The following is a 21,226-nucleotide window of genomic DNA, read 5'->3' on the forward strand; positions in this document are numbered from 1 at the left end:
CTGGCCAGATCGAAAACTTTTACTGGGTGGCAGCCTTTGGTTTATTTAGTAAAATTTCCAAAATGTATTCATTTATGTATTTAACTTTATTTTGAAACTAGAATTTTTTAAATAGTTGCAGAATTTTTCTTTGAATTTTGTAAATTTTTCTATGCTGTTCTCAGAAATAATTCTGTAACCATTCTCCCCAACTGGCGACGATCTTCAGGCTTTCTTAGAATCATTCACCTTTATTTTATTTTATTTCAAGTTTCATTTGATTTGTCATAATTTTATTTATATTATATTGAAATATCAATAATATATGTAACTAACTTTTTGCGATATTTTTGAAACGCGTGAGAAAATAAGCTATAGCAATCAGCTTGTTGTTGTGTACCAACTTGCGGAGCTGCCAACCTCTTAATTTCTTATCGATATTAAAGCTGATTGCAACACTGTAACTTTAATAATCGACCGACCATCACAATTAATGTCTGTCTATCGCTTAGCCACCACGATCTATCGCTATCTATTATTATTAATTAAAACAACGCAGCGCGTGGAGGTGGAGGAAAAATTTGTGAAAAGTGCAAAAACGCAGCGCGTGAAGGTAAATTTAATGAAAAACGCAACGATTGCATGTGCAAACAGTGCGCGAGACGTGTGTTTTTAGCTCGAAAATTCAGTACTTCTCTGTTCGTGCGTACATATGTGTGAGTGTGTGTAAATGTGTGTGTCGTGTATGTACATATGTATTTCCAATTGTGCTGGCTGGCTCTGTTTCTCTTTCTAAAAAAAAATCCAAGAAAATCTATAAAGAAAAACGCAAGCAAACGCAAGTGTGTGAGTGCATTTTCGTGCTTTGTGAAAAATCCAAAATAAAAATGCCAAATGCATGCAACAGTTCATGTATTTACATATTTTTCATCTCAATATATTTTCCCAGTTCGTAAGTGAGTGCAAGTGTGTGTGTGTGTGTGTGTGTGTGTGTGTGCGTGCGCGTTTGTGTGTGCGTGTGTTGCTTTTCCTAACTCTATGCCCGTTCCCCCCACCACCGCACAGCGAAGTCGTCGTTGCTCGCTCGCAACATCTGCGCGCTCGTTACTTACTACAAATCGGATTAAATTCTTCAGCTGCAACTGCTCCGTTCTAGTAGTGTATGCCCTCTCTTTCCCACTCCCACTTCCACTTGAACTCCCTTCTTTTCTTCCTTTTCGTTCTTTGGCACTTTTGTTGCATTTGTTTTGTTCCCTTTGGTCGCTGTTCTCTTCTATCTACCATGTACGTGTATTTACATGCATATGCACATGATTATGACAAGCCTCCTCCCTCCCCCGCCATTCTCGCTCCCCCGCGTTGTCCTTAACTAATTTTCATTTTCAAATGCCATCTGCAGCTAATTGCCGTAATAATTCAGGTGTCCAAACGCATCTGACGTGGGCGTTTCTCAAATTCGCGTGCAATTTGATAAAAACAAGCGCGACAATTAGAAAACGAAAAATCAAAGCAAACAAAAGGTAACAAGAACAACAAATAAAGCGACGACAGCAACTGCAGCGGTAATTTGCATATTAGGGGTATTCCCGTGATGTGTTCAATTTATAAAGTGATCAATTTTTAAAACTGTAGTTTATTAGTTTGCAATTTATTTATGTAACGCTATCCAAATGCAGTTGACAATAAATTATTAATTAATTAGCAATTGCTCATTTGAAAGCACTGTTTTTCTTGAAAAATCCAGTTGCTTATCAGAATTGCCTTCTTTTTCACTGACAATATAAACAACAGTTAATTTATTGCATGCAGCTGCAATAAAGAAATCGTATACCATACAAATGTTGCAATTGTCAGTTAAACAATCTGTTCATAAAGTAAACAATTAGAGCAAAAAAAAAGACAATTTTAATCAGTACAGTGCTTAGAAAATTTAATTTGTAATAAAATAATAAGCTTCGTAAATTTTGTTTTACTTTGTCAATATAAGCTCTCCCATTTTCTATGCAGTTATTTCATATAAATTTTATAAATATCTAAATATTTGTGGTACAAAAAAAGCTTTTTTTATTGTTTGTTTGCTTACTGGAATACCCCTATTGTAAATATTATGAAAGAAATACAACGTCTATACAATGTAAAATGTAAATATGAGAGATGCAAAATGTGGCACAAGTAACTGCAAGACAAACAACAACAACAACTGCGGGTGCGCTTGTAATTAGAGGCATCGCTGCTTCTGCCACTGCCTCTGCTGCAGTCTCTGCCGCTGCTGTGAAAAATGCGCTTCAATGTCAGTGCGACAATAATTTCTCAAGCTGCTTGTTTATGTATGTTTGGGGTCTGTCAACTAAATGACATACATACTCGCATGTATTTGCATACATACTCGTATAAATGTTGCAATTTAATGTTGAATTTTTTTAAATTTGTTTTTTTTATCGTTTTTATATTTTTGATTTGACGTGCAAAAAGTTGCGCCAAGCGACGCGACGTCAAAAGCGACGACGGCGTCATCGTCAGCGACGCTGAAAATTGTTGAGATTCCATTCACATTCCAGCATGCAATTCGTAGTGGATTATAGTGTGAGTGTATGCGTGTGTGTGTGAGTTGTAGTTTCTGCTGCTGCTGTTGTGGGCTGCGCTGCCGCCTGCAGGCAGCGACTAAACAGGTGAGGCGATGTGCATGTGTTCGTGTGCATTCCAAAAACACACACTCACACAAACATTTATACAGGCATGAGCAGGGCAATAAATACAGTGATATGTTGTTGTTGTTGTTGCTGCTGCTGCTGCTGCTGCTTTTTAAAAGTAAATGAACGATAAAAAGTGACCAGGCCTGGACAGGCCAAGTCAAGTCAGTTGGGGCCCAGTCTGTGGCTAGTTTTATGCTTGGGGGCGAGGCGTTGGGTGGGCGGTTGTCCATTGATGGCAGAGAGTTACATCGCATCGATATCCCCCCTCCCCCTTCATCACCGTTTACTCCATTGCACTCGTCGCCAGTGTACAGTGGTCCCTGCAATAGGACAAAATTCAAATTATGATAGTTAAAATATATATAGAGTTTGAGATATGTCGCTCTTTTTCTGGCGTGGGTGGTAGTGGGTGAATATTTTACAGATCCATTTGTACAATTTTTTTTTTGGTTTGTCTTTAATATTTGGTGGCAAAAGTGGGCGTAGACGTGTTCAACAGCAGTTTTAAATATTTTGACCCGATATAATCACTACAAAAAATTTAACCCCTTTTCCCATATAAGCAAAACCACTGTGCAGCGGCCCGTTGGCTGCTGCAAGTTGCAATCGACGAACGACAACGACGACGAAAATGCAATTTAGCTCGTTTTTCTTGCTTCTTGCTTCAATTTTTTTCCTTTTCTCTTTTTCTACACATTTTGAAACATGCCTGCTGCAACTGCATGCATACATGCATACATTGTATATCCAAGTGTGTGTGTTTGTGTTTGTATACATGAAAAAAGGGAAAACGAAACGAAAACACAGAGAATGGAGCAGCAGCCGCCTTGTGGGGATAAGTCGCCGAGGAATGCGCATTTTTGCAATAATAATCAGCAACTAATACTATTTTTATCTTCTGCCCAGCGAGGCTGCGCTGCTTTGCTGTGTAAGTGAGAGTGGCTGTATGTGTGTGTGTGCTTGTGAGAGAGTGTTGCTCCCCTGCTGCTTGCTCTCACAGTCACATTCATAATCTCTCTCTCGCGACTGGCATTTCTGTTATGTATTTTATTTGCTTTTGCACTTGCCTTGCATTTTGATGGCCAATTTCTTATGGATTTTACAGGCGCACGCGACTCCCCCGCACACACACACATACATAGACACACACATACAATCTCAAGTATTTTACGATCGTTTTTAGTGACGTTTTGGCAATAGAGAAACTAACTAAAAATAGGCTTTTAACATGCGCCATTAGCATAAAACTTTACAGAAACTAGCAAGTAACATGCAGTCGCACTGTTAAATGTTGCGCCTTCTGTAATGATTTCTGTTAATCATGCGCTGCAATTTATTTTTAGCAATTGTTTGTCTAATGTCGAATGCTTATAATTGCTCATAAAAATGTTTCAATGCGGCATATTGTCTTTCAAGTCATCCAAGCAAAAATTTGGCCGCAATTAAACAATTAAAAATTCCAATAGCGTCGCATTCAACGAGCCGCTTAATAACGCATCAAAAATCCCTCATCTCACTCTCTCTTGCTCTCTCACTCACGCTTAGACAGACAAAAATTTGAGTGAATTGTCTTTGTATGCTGCTAAGGCTTTTTATACCCTGTACTGTATGTGTAATAAGTTGAGTCCCCCAACCAATTCTTTCGGCTTAATTCATGTAAAGGTTTTTTTTTGGAGTTGGCCCAGCCTAATAGACCATTACCCCTGAGGGAATATTTTAATTATAATTTTTTATATAAATACTTGTGAGCCTAATAAGTAGCTGCTTACACGGTATCTCCTAGTCGTGCTCGCTCAACTGCACTGTATCTCACTTGTTTGTATTGTTAATTAGTGATTGGATATATGTATAAATATATACATTATTTTTTGCGCAAGCAAAATTACTTTGAGGTATGTGTGGAATGTAAAAATTTCCAAAATTGGCACAAACTTTTTGATGGCGTACAACAATGCGTAACAACTGTACAGAAGGGGGTGGTGTTGCGACCGGGATAGGGGTTGGCTGGGTAGCGGGCTGGGGCTGGGGTTGGGGTTGGCACATTCAAGCAAAAGCTCTGGGGGCCACTTCTGTTGACAATAGGATTTGACGCGTGTTTGTTTATCATCCCAAGCACCTTCAAACTCGCTTATCTTGTATGTACATATGTACATCCGAAGTCTCTAAAATTCAGCATTCCACAGCACTATAACAAAATGCGTAGTGTCAACAAAACAACAAGGCGCAAAAGTCAACTTTTGTCAACAATATAATTATACTCTCTTGTTAGTGCAAAATATGTACATAAGCTAAATTTACGGGTCCACAATTGCCTAGCTTTACGATTACGATTGCATTCCAAAGGCGGTTAACATTTACTGTTAACTGTTACGAGTCCTCTATTTGTATGTTAAGCTATTATGTGTATACTAACATAAATAACTGATCTATTTCTAACTGTTACGCCTTAAATGATTTAAAAAAAAGGATGAAATTTATTTAATTGCACAAATTAATTATCTTTGTCGAAAAGCTACTGTCTGACAGCTGCGAGCTTTTATTAACATTTTACATGTCATGTTAACGTTAAAATTAAAAGTTATGCTCAAGCATTTCCTAAGTTTTATGTAATGTTTTCATTTCGCTTCCAGTCTAAATAGTCCATAAAACAAAATTCTAATTATGCTAAATAGCTTTGAAAAATATTTCATATTATTTAAATAAAAATATTCTTTGTTATTTTCGTAAATTTAACAATATTTCTTTTTACATTAATTGCAAATTTAGTGAAAATTTATTTACAAGTTTTAAATATTCTTTTATTTAGATAGTCTACTTTAAATGTACACCTTAAGCTTTTACTGTAAATTTTGATGAGAATATGTATGTATGTATTTACATGTCTGTTTATGTATTGCTATTCCGTTTACTCATTTGCACTTGGCACAATTCGACGAATTTTTCGGCAATTTTGTGTGTTTGTTTACATACAAATTATTGGTATGTGTATGTGCCATACATACATATATAAATGTATCTATTGATGGTCACTTTCATAGTCCCTTTGCCCTTGCCCCACTTCCCCCTTCTCCCTTACGAAGCTGATCGCTAATTTCGTGGTGTGTGAACTTAATGGTTCGTCATAAACAGATTTTTGAGGGAATTTCAATTTATTGGCTTCCCAGAATACGGCTATGACATAATGCGCTACTTGACGCATAAATTATGAGCATGCGCCACCTAAAAAAAAACCTCTTACGACTCTGCAGCAGAGGGGAAGAAAGGGGAGGCGAAGTCACTTGGCCAAATTGTATGCAAATCATCATTCCAAAATGACTATTATTGCCGTTTTCCATTGTCTGTCATTTGCAATAAAACACAAAATTTAACAGAACAACAAATACAAACAAAAATCTGTAACAAAGTGTCCAACACAATTTTGTAGCTGTCTGCTTGTCTTTCTTCTGACTCACGTCTTTGGCATGTAAATGAGCAGTGTCTGTGTATGTGTGTTTATGCATGTGTGTGTGCTCGTGTGCATGAGTGATGGAGCAGTTTAGTTGCCTTTAAAACGCGTCGCGTCTGCGTAGCGTGTGACAATTTTATATACCCTGCATTTATGGTTAGATCCAAAAAGTGTATACTCAGCGAGTACATGACGGCGGAAACTGTGTATGCCCTATAACATAGGTGCAAACTATCGATAATACTATTGCCAAATTGAATTTACCAATATCCAATTCAATATTTGAAATGCATCTTCCAATTTTATAAACGTTATCTATCTTATGAATACAAAATTTGTATAGATTTTGTTAATGATTGAAAGAAACTATAAGCAATACTATCATTAAAGTTAATTAAATGATAAAGTTCAATAGAAATCTTACAAAATAATAATAATCCTATAACAGATTCATCAAACTATATTTTGAAAGCTTAATCAACATGGATTATATTATATCGATAATACTTATTTAATCGACTATTTCATTTTAATGAATTTAATTTAAGATCTTAACTATAATAATATTTTCCAATATGTAGATGCATTTAATAAATACTTAATCCACCGCATTTTGCTTGTGGGACAAACATTGAGAATATGTCTATAATTTAATTATATTTCAGGATATTATTATCGTTAGTCGGCATTTTCCATAGTTTTCCTTGGTTTTTTGACTAGAACTTGTTGGAAGTTGAATTAATTTTCACATGGTATCTGCTAGTCAAGCAATCACCTACAACTATATTCTTACTTTGGCTTTTGTTGCTTCTGTTTGGCGTCCTCTTCACATTTTTAGTTATTTTGTGTCTTCTGTTTTGTGTCTATTTTCAGCAAGTTGGCGACATCGATCGTGTATATTATTAATTAAAATTCCGTCAAGTCAAAAAAGCCGAGTGGTGTGTGTGTTGTGAATTGTTTGCTGCTCAGGCTAAAAATCAAATCAAAATACGAATTCGTATTGAATTATTCAAATTCATTCATCGAATGACATCCAGTGTCCGACCAAAATATTAATGCTATTGCAAAGATGATCATGATGACATTGATAAGTGCCAGAAATTGTGATAAACAACAAGAAACAAAATGATAATCATTTATTAATAAATAAATTAAAAAGGGCAACGGCAGAAAATGTGATACGAAAAAATAAAATGAAGATTTATAACAAGCACACAAGTGTATCTGTGAATCTTATAACAATCAAAATCACACAAATGTTTTTATTATAATGCAAATAAAGTGCCTTAGTGAAGAATTTGCCGAGTGTTAAATAAAAGCAAAAAAGCAAGCTAATATATTTTAATCTTAATAATAACAAGAATCTACTTGCTTACTTGCCTCAAACCAAGACTAGTAAGCTGCTCAACATAAGACCAACAACAGCAGCAATTCCTTACAAAATACAGCATAAAGAAGAAGAAAATCAGCTGCATGGAGAGGCAGAAAATCTCCGCCACACACACACATCTCCCAAAAAATATATATTTATAAATATAGTAACCTCAAGTATTTATTAAAATAATATCGTTGCTGCCGTTTAGTCTACGCGCGCGTGACAGTGTGTGCGTGAGTGTGAGTGTGTGTGTGTGTGTGCCAGTGTGTGTGTGTGCGTGTGTGTCTGTTTTGTGTCGTGCGTGTGTGGGTGAGAGCGCGGAGCATTTTGTGATATGAGTGCTAAATATCACAAAGAGAAGAAGCAGCAGCATAATGCATCCAGCGGGCGAAAAAAGGGGCGGTCGCCCCAATGATAAATACACAGCGGAAGCGCTCGAGAGCATTAAACAGGATCTAACACGATTCGAAGTACAAAATAATCATAGAAATAATCAGGTAAGTTTACTTAATAATTCACAAAATCAGGGAATAACACCGTATCCGTAACCTAACCGTTTAATTTTACTGAAATTAATTCTCTTTCAAGAACCGAAAACCGAAACGCTTGTACCGGTACTGTTGTAGTAAAGTTGCTAGGTCAAAAGTTCACACACTTCAAACTGTCATAACTTGAAAATAACTGGCCCGATTTTCAATCGGAATGCCATTTCGATCATGATTCGGACTCCTAATTCATACTGTATTTCAATTTTGTTCATTTCAAAAGTTTTATTTTTTTCGACCATCATAGCCATGGTTCCACGTTAATGGTAAGGTCCCCCCTTTGAAATTTTGAAAATTCAAAATTTTAAATCTCAAGTTTTTACTTTTAATCAACTCTTAATATCGTAATTAGCATAAAACGACACTTCATACTTGGTTCGGTGGCCTTTCATTTTTTTGTAAAAAATCATGTCAAAATAAAGAAAATTTTTACTTGTAGAGTTGCTAGGTCAGAGGCCTGAGCAACTTCGAACTGTCATAACTCTATTAAAAGTGAACCGATTTTCAAGCGGAATGTTATTTTGATCATAGTTTGCCCCCTTTATTCATTCTGTATTCAAATTTTGTTTATTTAGAAAATTTTATTATTTTTGACTATCGAACTATTCTTTGCTTTTCAAATTTTTCTTAAAAAAAAACTATTTCGTTTTCTGTGGCACCGTATTATGTCTAAATATTTTTTCCTATCTTCTCTTATGAACAAAATGAGATCCATTAGATTAAATATTTTGTTTAAATAAGAATCAAATATGTTAATTTTTTATTTTGTCAAAATAATTACATGACTGGCTGTATACAAAATTTCTAAGTCGCTGAACCCAATTAATAATCTCTCAATTGCAATGGAAAACTTATCACCGGAAACCGTATAAATATTATCACGCATTCGAAAATTCTTTGAATTTTAAGAAACATTTTTACAAAGTCTGGACTAAAAATTGAATATAATTTCTTCGATGATTCACTAAATAGTTGATAATAATGAACAGTTAAGAAACTTTCCAAACGGGCAACTAATGCTTAAGGATAGAAAGAGAGGGACGATGAGCAAATGAGTAAGAGAATGAGAGCGTAACTTACATAAAAACAAACTTATCAGTTGTTTTAGTGCTTTACAAATGATGCAGCAACATTTTCAGGCAGGAAAATAAAAAAAAAACAAAAAACACGACAACTTATAACAAATTAACAACTAGATAAAACGCTTGTCGCGCGACAACGAGAAGTACAATAGAGGGAGAGAGAGAGAAAGAGACAGAGAGAGAGAAAGAGAAACAATAACAGGAACGTGGGCGGAAACATGTTCACCTGATGATGGCACGAGCCGCCGCAAAGTTATTCACCTGTGCGTTGCGATGGATGCGTAATAATACATCAATGTTGGCCAAGACATTTGTCAAAATGACGTGGGAGACAGGAGTTGGCAATTAGCCTGGCCAGAAAGTTAAAAATGATAAGAAAAAAAAACATTCAAGAATCAAGAAGCATTCAAATAGAAGATGTGGGCGAGAGTGTAAGTGTGTGTGCGTGAGTGTGTGTGTACGTGCTAAATATAAATGCAGAGAGCTTGAAATGAAATTAATGAACTGCCAACGAAATGCAATTGACCTTCTGCCATTAAGAAACACACACACACACATACGCACACGCATATAGTGGTGCGGGCTGCTGAGTGGGCGGCTCTCTGCCAGACAAAATGTCCAGCCGTATATATCTCTCTCGCTTGCTCTCTTGCGTGCGTGTGTGTGCACGCGATCACCCTGGATATTTAACATTGACGTCACAGTCTTCAAAAGCTCCATAAAGAGAGCAATGCAATGAGCAATGAGTAAGAGAGAACTTGCAATAACGGTTACCATCTGAAATATAGAAGATTTTGTACCTAATTTAAAAAGAGCGCGCATAATAAGTACCACTTTAATTAATAGTATCAATTAAATAAATACAGTCTTATTTTCTTGTTTTCTTCATTGAAATAAATCTACGATTATTTGTTTTGAAAATATTTCTTAAATACTGTGATTTTGAATAACTTTATAAACAACTTAAAAGCGGAATATTAATTTGATAATTCTTTAAGCCCTAGTTATTTTTTCAATTAAAATTTTCTGAAATGATACACTCCATTATATAATGAATAAGACGTTTGGTACATTAGATTGAAAATGGTACAATTTCCACAATCTGTTACCAAATATTTCGCTCAAGTTTTGCGAGTGCATTGCATTTATTAAATCTTAACTGGAAATTGCTGTATAATTTGGCAACAACTTGCGAATAATGATTTAAAATGGTTTGCTCTTTGGTTTATCGGTTGTTTCAGCCTTAAGCTGAAAATGCAGTCTCTCAGACGGACGGACGTACGTACAGACGGACAGACGGTTAGACGGTTTGCCTGGCAAGCAATAAAAATGCTTAAATATGATCTGACGGGTCATTAATTTAAAATTTTACGATTCCTACTGCCAGCTACTGTTTGTGCGATTGTAAATTATGATCGAGCGCTCGTACCATACGATTAGCCAGCGCATTCCTGCGGCTAAGCCGGGTCCAAGCCAGGGTTCTAACCAATGTGGCCGATGCGAGGAGCTTGCTTTTGGGCCATAAAAAATGTTTGCTGACGGGATGCGGCAAATTGTTATGACCAGGCCGAAAGCATTGACAGTTGGGAATTTAATGTTTGCCGATGTCTGCAGGCACATTGCATATTTCTCATTTTCGGCCAACTTTCGCTTTGGCCACGTGGCATTAACAAATTGGTCATGCTGCGCACTAAATACCCTGGCCATAATCTGCTCATATATGGCGAATCGACTCTCCTCAGTTACATATGTGGGCAGACTCAAAAATGATAAATAAATACAATTTATTCATGGGTCGCTCAACACTTTCGGCGGCCATGTTCACGCCCACGCTTTACCGCTTCTTTTGGACGGCTTTTTAGCCATGGACATTGCCGCCGGCTACCATAAAACGATCGTGTCGCATTTGACAATACCATAAATATCAAATGGCAGCGCGTCTAGCACAGACACGAACCCAACCCGGCCCAACACGAGTTTATACCATATTTGGATAAAAATAAATACATATATCTTTTTGAAAATAAAAAGACTTACGTAGAACTAATTAAAATAACAAAACGATCAAAATAAATTAACTGAAACACCAACGCCGTCAACAGTGGGCTAAATGACGATATATTAAAATTAAAATCAATACAGCTTAACAATAAGAAATATGCATAAATAAATTAGCCACAACGAAAAAGCAATAAAAGCAAACAATGTACAGCTTCCCCTTCAATGCTCTTCAACTGATTTTTTGGGTGTACAAACAACAACAGATATGCTCGTTAGCTTTGTACAGGGTATCACGTATACACATGTAATCCGGCCTTTAAGCCTAATTGGTTGTCATAAGCCCTGAAGCTATTTATAAATCGCATACAATGCCTGACAAAAGTATGCATACGCACAGCAAAGGAAGGTCACAATTTGCTGTCGATCACCATACATTTGATTACGTTATGTTGATCGATAGCAAGTTTTTCCCACGTTACAGTTGATATTGGCTAATTAGAAAAGTATTTCGTGGTATTCTCTTGTGCGTCAGCAAAGGTTGTATATCTACGGCCGATTCAATATATACATAATTACGTTAAGGTATTTTCCCTAGGAATTATTATGTAGTTAATTGACAGGAAATTGGAAATTTTAATTTAGGCGGAAATCGATAAAAAAAAAAATTTATACATTTATATTGTAAAAATTAAGGTATAATTGAAATACATATATTATTTCAAGCATTAGATAAAATCGTTTCAAAAATAATACATCTTTTATAATGATCGTGCTAACCCAAAAATTCAATAGAATTGCCACTTTTTGGAGACCGTCCAGATTTTGTTGTTCGCTTCGCAGATTCCCTGGGGTGTAATTTGTATTTAATTTGCGCGATTTTTCGTGCGACGTGTCGCTATTTTCTAAAGAATTTTCACCTAAATAAATATGTACATAAATATATATATCATTTTCAGTGGAAGAGCTACAACAACAAGAAAAGCAAACGACCAAAAAAGAACATTGGCCCGTCTCTAATAATAACAAAGGCGGCCAAAACAAAAATGTTTGACTGTTCTGGTATAGCATTCCCCAAAGTATACTTATATATAAATATACTATATCTACATCTATATGTGTATACTATGATATATGCATGTGTAGATACGTGTTTTGGCAGTTGCCAAGAATTTTGATGTATTTTTTGGCGTTGTGCGCGATTTTTGACCAAATTATGTATGTTGCCAAAGAAAATCCCAAAAAAAATATTCCAAATTCCCCGCGGACAAGTTGGATATTATCAGCCACCAAATAAACTATAGATATATAGTATTGTCAGGTTCAAAGTTATTTCGGTCAAGGTAATAAACTGGCCCTTGTACACATATATATACATACTTTTTTTGGTTTACGGCCAATTGCAGTGGTAATTGGCTAAGTGGATTAGCGAAAGTGTTTACCGCCCTCCCCACAAATCCAATTTATTTTATATCGTTCAAAGATTTTGCATTGCGAATTTGCGTGTAGGCGGCACCTTGGGGCGGGAACAAGGGTGGCCGTGACGGTTCAGCTGATTTAGTGCGCCCATTGGCTTTTGGCTAATTTGCCGTCAATTGGTTTGCTTGTAAGACGACGGATCGGGCTAAAAAAAGAAGATGAAGACTATGCGATGACATCGCGTCAGATTGTCTGCTGGGGGTCTTTTGTTGGGTTTCGACGTCCTTGGTTTTAATTAGTCTGGTCGCACATTAAGTGTACGCCCACTTGAGGGTGAATACAGCTGCAAACAGATATAAAATTCAGATAAATATATTTCTATACATATTTAAATAGGTAAAGCATCTTTATAACTTGTAATAACTTTAAAAAGTATGCTACAAGTGGAGCATCTGTGATTATAGTTTATTATTTCAACTTTAGTCAGCATTTAAATATCCCATAAATATAATAGATATCACCTGTCGCTGCAATACATGATATTACAGATATTTTTAGTTATTCTTTCTCTTAGGATAAATTTTTTAAATGCTGAAAATTTCTAAAAAGTCATATAATATACAGAAAACTTGTGCAAAAAACCATAATCAGTTGAGAAATCTAGAAGTAAAGATACTTTGAATTTGTGTACTTGTCAGAAATTAAATTCTACAAAAATCAATTGAAAAGATTAAATTTTCTGGGAAATTTATTTAATCAGTCTCAATTTACAATATTCTAGGTTAAGAGCTTTTGCTAAGCTTTTTTTTTAAAAGAAAGCTTAAGCATTAAGAGCGTCAGCTTAACAGTGTTACTGGTATGTTAAGGCTAAGAGAATTCGTGACTGTGCGTGATTTAACGATTATAATATGTGCATATATTATCTCTTGTCACGTTGCCATCACAAATTTATGGCCATCGCTCATGCAAAGTCAGAGTCGACAGAGTCAAACTGTGAGGATCAGTCACAAAAGAAAGACGATGATGTAGTAGCATCAAAAGAATGCGTAAAACGGGTAGCAGCAGCAACAATAACAAGAACAACAACAACAACAGCAGCAGCAGCAAAGTGCACACACACACTCATACTGAAGGTTGCCTCTGTTTCTGTTGTTTGCTGCAATCTGTCAGCCGGCGATCGCTTTGCTGCCATTGTTGTTGTTTATTTCACGCTCTCTCTCTCTCTCTGTCTGTCTGTTTGTATCTGTTCTCATTTGCTCTGCGCTCTCCTGTTGAGCTTGTATCTTTGCATAGTTGGGTGTGTGTGTGTGTGTGTGTGAGTGCTCCTGACTTTTAGGAATTTCTCAGCGATGGCAAGAATTTGATTTCATTGCTTTGACCGCCGCGTTTCTTGTGCCTTTTGTTTTAGGCGCTGTTCGCATTTTTCTTTTTCTTTTGTATGCGCCTTTTGTTTAGTTTTTGAACTGATCCAAACACACACACACATACATACATATGCAGAGGCATACATATGTAAATACACAACCAAAAGTTTCTCACAGCACAGGAATGCTGTCCCTGGCAGAGGCGTAGTTTCTGGGGATAATTGTATTGTATATGAGGTGGCTGAAGGGGTGATAAAAGTTGTGGAAAATATAGATATATACATGTTGAACGATTAATCTTTGAAGATGCGTAAATAGTAATATTATTATTTTCGTACGATAACTATTTTAGAGTTCACACCTGTCTCCAGCAGGTCAGGAAATTAAAATTCCTGTCAATCTTCATATAAAAAAAACCAAAAAATTGCTTCAGTTTTTTTCATATTAAAAAAAAACGAAAAATTCCTGCAGATTTTTGTATGAAGTTTGACAGGAATTTTTATTTCCGAGCCTGCTGGAGTCAGGCCCATAAGATGAAATGTTCAATGTGTAAAAAGTTATAGCGGTAACGATAACTATGATAAAGACTATATATACTTTACACACTCTCGTCAATAAATCGAAGCCTATGTACATGTGTATTTCTAATAGGAAAAATTTTCTAATTGAAGATCGGTCCAATTTTGAGAAAGTAATGAGTGCTTGAAGTTGGTCAGACTTTGAATCTAGTAACTTTACAAGTCCAAATTTTTGTTCAATTTATCATAACTTTTTTTTAAGAAATTGAAATGACTCAGAATCAAATTTAAAGTGTTTTTTTTTTAAATACTAATTACAATACAAGAAGTTGAGTATAAGTGAAAACTTAAGATTTAAAATTTTCAGAATTCCAAAGGAGGCAAATTTTGAATTGAAATCAAAGCCGAGATCTTGATATCTGGATTTGAGACCGTCTTATAGATAACATTTTATCAGAATCAAATAAAGATTATCCCTACAGCATACTTATCGCTTCCGATTTCTCCTCTTTTGCTTTTTGCAGAATTACACAGCTCTGCGATATACCGCCGCGAATGGTCGTAACGATGCAACCGAGTACCACCATGCAAAGCTGGCACTGGAACCGCCTCCGTCGGCGTCACCGTCGCCCGATGTCGTTGTACCGCCATCGCCGGTCGGCGGTTCCGTGGCGTTGCCGACGGCCAACGGACATGTGCCAAAGATAATCAACTCACTGATACCGCCCAAGTTAATACGCAAGCCGAGCATCGAGCGGGAGACACCGACGCATTATCTACGCTGCAGTCCGGCGTTGGACTCGGGCGCTGGCAGTTCCCGCTCCGACAGTCCGCACTCGCACACCCACCAGCAGCTGAGCGGTCGGGCGAGCACCGGCCAATATTCGCCGTCGCCCAGCAGCTTCAGCGATGCAGCGCCGCCAGCGCCACCGCCGCGCAATCCCACTGGAGTGGGAGTGGGCAGCTCGGCGACACCACCGCCACCACCACCCACCAATCAGATGTTCAAACGTCGCTCGCCAGCCCTGACTCGTCCCGCTGCAATAACGCCCAGTTGCCCCACAACGCGTGGCACGTCGCCGGTGATACCACAGAATGGTGGAGGCCAAGGGGGTATCAAGACGCAACAGCAGCTGACGCAGCAAATGAAGGCACTCAACATGTATCAAGGGGCGAGCAGTGGTGCAGTTGTGGAGCCACCGCCGCCGTACATGCTCAACACGGTGGTATCGGTGGTATCGGCAGCACCACCACCACCGCCCAGCTACACCGCCTCCATGCAATCGCGTCAGTCGCCGACGCAGTCACAGCAATCCGACTACCGCAAGTCGCCCAGCAGTGGCATCTACTCGGCCACGTCGGCGGGCTCGCCAAGTCCGATCACCGTGAGCAACAGCAGCGGCATTTTGCCAGCCTCAACGGGCGTGGGCGTGGCAAGGCCACAGCCACGTGTCTATCAGGCGCGCACGCAACAGCCCATTATCATGCAGAGCGTCAAGTCGACGCAGGTGCAGAAACCGGTGCTGCAAACCGCCGTGGCACCACAATCGCCGGTCAGTGCATCCGCGAGCAATTCTCCCGTGCATGTGCTTGCCGCACCACCCTCCTATCCGCAAAAGTCGCCGGCGGTGGTGCAGCAACAGCAACAGGCAGCAGCCGCTGCTCAGCAGCATTCCCCCCTCCCCCTGCTCGTGCCCACGCCCGTCGTTGTGGCAGGTGCGGTTAAGCCGCCGGCGGCCACAACGCCCCCTCTGTTAGTCAATGCACTGAATGGTGGTGCGGTGGTCAGCAAGGGAGCCGCCATGGAGCCACCCTCCTATGCCAAGAGCATGCAGGCCAAGGCGGCCACAACGCCGCAGCCACAACAGCAGCAACAGTTGCAGCAACAGCAGCAGCAGCAGCAACAACAACAGCAGCAGCAACAGTTGCAGACGTTACGTGCGTTGCAGGCGCAACAACAACAGCAGCAGCTGCAACAACAGCAACAACTACAGCAGCAGCAGCAGCAACAACAGCAAAAGGTGCGTCTATAAATAAATCGATCAACTTACAGTCAAATTTTCCTATTAAAAAAAAATTAAAGTCACTAAAATGTACTTTGTAGTAAAGAGGAATAATTATGATAATACGTTCCGTATAAAGTTTTAAGTAATTAATCGAGAGCACAGTTTTAGAAACAGTATAAGAAATCTTTAAAAATTAAACTTTTCATTTGGACTTAGTATTTAAAATTGAACGTTATTTTCTTAACAGGACTTAAATTAAACAAACTTTAAGTAATGTAAATTCGAAATGAAATTAAAACAGGTTTCAGAAAAAAATGATTATTAAAAGTTATAAGTGCACCAAAAGTAGAAAGAAAATTTTTAAACGAACTAATTATAAATGGCTCAAAAAGGGATAAATAAAAATCAATGTATAAAAGTTCATTATAGGAAAGTTTGACTGTAATATGCTTGCAACAGCAACATTAACTAGCTTCTCTCTCTTATCTTTATTTGCATGTTGCAGCAACCGTTGCCCGTGAGCAGCAATGGCAATGGCAATCGACAGCTGCCGCCGCCGCCGCCGTATCAAAGTGCACGTGTTACCACGCCCGAGTTGGCCAACAGCCACAGCAACAACAACAACAACAACAATGTCAACTTGACAGCTGAAATGAAACCTGCTTGCAATATTAACAACATCAACAATAATAATAATAACAGCAACAACAACAACAACAACATACAAATAAGCAACAGCAATTTGGCAACAACACCACCAATTCCACCAGCCAAATACAGTGGAAGTGGTGGCAACAATGGCAACAGCTCGAGTGGCAGCAACGGTTCAACTGTTGCCTCAGCAGCAGCTGCCTGTAAGAAGATCAAACATGCATCTCCGATCCCGGAGCGCAAGCAAATCTCCAAGGAGAAGGAGGAGGAGCGCAAAGAGTTTCGAATACGACAATATTCGCCGCAGGCTTTCAAATTCTTCATGGAGCAACATATCGAGAATGTGATTAAATCGTATCGCCAGCGAACGTTCCGTAAAAATCAGTTGGAAAAGGAAATGCTTAAGGTTGGACTCTCGGATGAAACACAAATCGAGATGCGCAAGATGCTCAATCAGAAGGAGAGCAATTACATACGCCTCAAACGGGCCAAGATGGACAAGAGCATGTTCGTCAAGATTAAGCCCATTGGCGTTGGGGCATTCGGTGAGGTGACTCTGGTCCGTAAAATCGACACCTCGAATCATTTGTATGCGATGAAGACACTGCGCAAAGCGGACGTCCTCAAGCGCAATCAGGTGGCTCATGTGAAAGCCGAACGTGATATTCTGGCCGAGGCCGACAACAATTGGGTTGTCAAGCTATACTATAGTTTTCAGGATAAGGATAATTTATATTTCGTTATGGATTACATACCCGGTGAGTAACCGTTCTATAAACATCATCATCATCAAGATCAACTTGAGATCTGTTTCCAAAACAGTTTAAATTTTCACTTTTCATGGTTTAATTTAAAATTTGTATCTTATCATACTTTACACTACTACTTCTCTCTATAAACTGATTATCGATCATATTCCTGATCATTTAAAATCGACTTTAAATGCACTTTTGCATTTTTACACTGCTTTACTTAATGTAAATTGTATTTGTAATAAAAAAACAAACACTCATGCTAACTATCAATGTTTTAAACTGTTACAGGTGGTGATCTGATGTCGCTGCTGATCAAGCTGGGCATCTTTGAGGAACCGCTGGCACGTTTCTATATAGCTGAGATCACCTGCGCCGTCGACAGTGTGCACAAAATGGGCTTCATTCACAGGTAAGTCACACACTCGATTATATAATCACTCAGTTTACATTTATTAATGTATGTATATATATTTTCTAGGGACATTAAGCCCGATAACATACTCATTGACCGGGATGGACACATAAAGCTCACCGATTTCGGTCTTTGCACTGGCTTTAGATGGACGCACAACTCCAAATACTATCAAGAGAATGGTACCTTCAACTCTTTGCATACCAAAATGCGTTAAATACTCAATATAATATATGTCTCGTAGGTAATCATTCGCGGCAGGACTCGATGGAGCCTTGGGAGGATTACTCGGAGAATGGTACAAAGCCCACAGTGTTGGAGAGGTCAGTTGAACAGTCATTATCATTGTCAATTGATTCTAATAATTGTAATCCTTGTACAGGCGACGCATGCGGGATCATCAAAGAGTCCTGGCACACTCACTGGTCGGCACACCCAACTATATAGCTCCAGAGGTGTTGGAACGCAGCGGTTATACACAACTATGCGATTACTGGAGCGTTGGCGTCATTCTCTACGAGATGCTGGTGGGACAGCCACCTTTTCTGGCCAACAGCCCAATGGAAACACAACAAAAGGTTGACTCAGTGGACATAGTATATTTATATATTGTGGCTAATATTATTTGTCTCTAATCACAGGTCATAAATTGGGAGAAGACGCTTCATATACCGCCGCAAAATCAGCTATCACGGGATGCAAAAGATTTGATACGACGACTCTGCGCATCGTCGGATAAAAGGCTCGGCAAGAGCGTGGATGAAGTCAAGGGTCACGATTTCTTTAAGGGCATTGACTTTGCGGATATGCGCAAGCAGAAGGCACCATATATACCGGAAATCAAACATCCCACAGATACGTCCAACTTTGATCCCGTTGACCCCGACAAGTTGCGATCAAATGATTCCAATTTGAGCAGCGGCGATGATATCGATCTGAATGATAGGCAATTCCATGGATTTTTCGAATTTACATTTAGAAGATTTTTCGATGATCGGCAGCAGCCGGACATGACGGACGATCAGGCGCCGGTTTATGTCTGATCTCGGTCATAATATACATACATAACATATATCATTGTTAGTCAAATAGTCACAAATGCTTGAGAAGACGCACGTTAACGGTGTGCCAAGAACGTGTTAACAGCGACGCTGTTAAGTCTTAAAATTGCAGCAGCGTTCGTTAACAGTGTGCCAACAGCTTGTTAGCAGCAGCGCTGTTATGTCTGCACACGTTGACAGTTTGCTTACAGCGTGGTAGCATCAACACTGTTGAATCTACACAAGTTAACAGCGCTGTTCAGTCAGCCTGGTTACAACTGCCTAGGTTAGCAGCATGTTAACAGCGACGCTGTAAAGTCTTAAACTATTTTTAAAAAAATATTCATTTAGCGTTTTAGTGAAATTTGTTGCCAAATAATGGAAAAGTTGAGGCACTTATATGAGCAGAAGATGTTTAAATTTTGGCAAATCTTTTTTTATTGTAGAAATTATTGCAAATGGCACACACACACATCAACAAGAAGAACTACATGCATATTAATACATATTTATATAAAAATAAAAGTAGAAATACAATAAAAAAAATTATATACAAAAGGTTAGAAAGGGACTACACATATACATACATACATACACACTTACATACATAAATATATGCTTGATTGCATGAACTGAATAAATTTAAATGAAATGAGTCATAACTTTTTGATTTTTTTGTTAACTAAAGATCTTACACATACAAAAACACACGCACCTACACACATCTATAAATATATATAAATATATAATACAAATAGTTATGTACGGTATGAATATGTTAAATTTATATAGACTTGGAATACCAATCGAACCAATTTTTCTGGTGCTCAAAAAAGCTATATATACTTACAGATATATTTATATATACATGAACTACATGCCTTGAAGGAGCAACAAAGGGAGAAGCGAATTTAACTAAGCCTAGACAACTTTCACACACTTACATACATATATATACACACACTGGACCAATTTTAAAAGTGTTATCTCAATGGCAACTATCTCAGCAGGCTGGATAGTCTTAGGCCATTTGAAGGGACTTGAAACTTTAGCTTGACAGAAGAAAACAAATGAATAATGTGCGGAAGAGAGGAGGATCAATGAGAACCGATCTCGACAGACGCACAGCATCGCACCAAGTTAGCGATATAAGCGGGTCTTATAAGCCTAATCTACAAATTCTATCTACTATTATAAAATGCCCGCGGGCGCGCTCTTATCACTCTTATCACACACACTGCTCATTCAAACAATCTATGAACGTATTACGCGCCCTCCACCAACCACAAACACAACCCCCCAAAAAAAGAACAAACTATATTGTATCTATCGTATAGATTCTATGCATATACATATACATATATATACCATAATTAACTAAACTAATTATTTTAGAAATGTTAGACGAACTTGTTGAATGCCAAATGAAATTGTTTTTTATAATATTCAACAGAAATTCTCTAAGGAAACAAAATGGAAAAACAGAAACAAAAATTTAAAATAAATCTATATATATATATTATATCTATTTACATAATTATTATATATATTATACATAAATTGTAATAGTTTTATATAATTATGCAATACATTTTTAATGCTAAGATGTTTTTTAGTTTATAAATCGCTAACAAATAAATTAGTTTAATTTTCGTGTCTAAGCAAAAGTACATTAAATATCTATTTGTTTTTTGTAAGTTCCGTTGGTAATGCGTTTGTATCGGACTTTTGTTTTAAATTAGCATTTCAGTTTTTTGTTTCTTTAACAAATGTATAAGTTAAGCTAATTGACAAATAACGAAGAAACAAATCGCGTGCCTTGGTCAATTCATTTACAATAACAAATTAATAAATGGAAAGCAAAATATGTAAAAAAAAAATTAAATCCTTGAGTTTTTATGGGAATTGGGACGAAAATTCTTTTACAGTCTGAGATTAGATGAA

At 37.8% G+C, this 21,226-nt stretch overlaps 1 protein-coding gene across 1 annotated transcript; it reads left to right on the top strand.

Moving 5' to 3' along the window:
* Positions 1 to 481: 481 nt before the first annotated feature.
* LOC117790133 (serine/threonine-protein kinase Warts) lies at positions 482 to 19,658 on the top strand. Its single transcript, XM_034629423.1, has 9 exons — positions 482 to 592; positions 6,991 to 7,989; positions 14,943 to 16,439; positions 16,930 to 17,833; positions 18,119 to 18,239; positions 18,309 to 18,424; positions 18,487 to 18,565; positions 18,625 to 18,820; positions 18,884 to 19,658. The coding sequence occupies exons 2-9, from the start codon at positions 7,867 to 7,869 to the stop codon at positions 19,283 to 19,285; spliced, it is 3,438 nt and encodes a 1,145-aa protein (XP_034485314.1). The 5' UTR covers positions 482 to 592; positions 6,991 to 7,866; the 3' UTR covers positions 19,286 to 19,658.
* The last annotated feature ends 1,568 nt before the right edge of the window (positions 19,659 to 21,226 follow it).

Source organism: Drosophila innubila (assembly GCF_004354385.1).
Source record: "Drosophila innubila isolate TH190305 chromosome 3R unlocalized genomic scaffold, UK_Dinn_1.0 2_E_3R, whole genome shotgun sequence".
Classification (NCBI taxonomy): domain Eukaryota; kingdom Metazoa; phylum Arthropoda; class Insecta; order Diptera; family Drosophilidae; genus Drosophila; species Drosophila innubila.

Coding starts and splice junctions, on each gene's coding strand:
- LOC117790133 (XM_034629423.1), top strand. CDS start 7,867: ATGCATCCAGCGGGCGAAAAAAGGGGCGGTCGCCCCAATGATAAATAC. Junction 17,834..18,118: donor CGTTATGGATTACATACCCG/GTGAGTAACCGT, acceptor AAACTGTTACAG/GTGGTGATCTGATGTCGCTG. Junction 18,425..18,486: donor CAAATACTATCAAGAGAATG/GTACCTTCAACT, acceptor TATGTCTCGTAG/GTAATCATTCGCGGCAGGAC.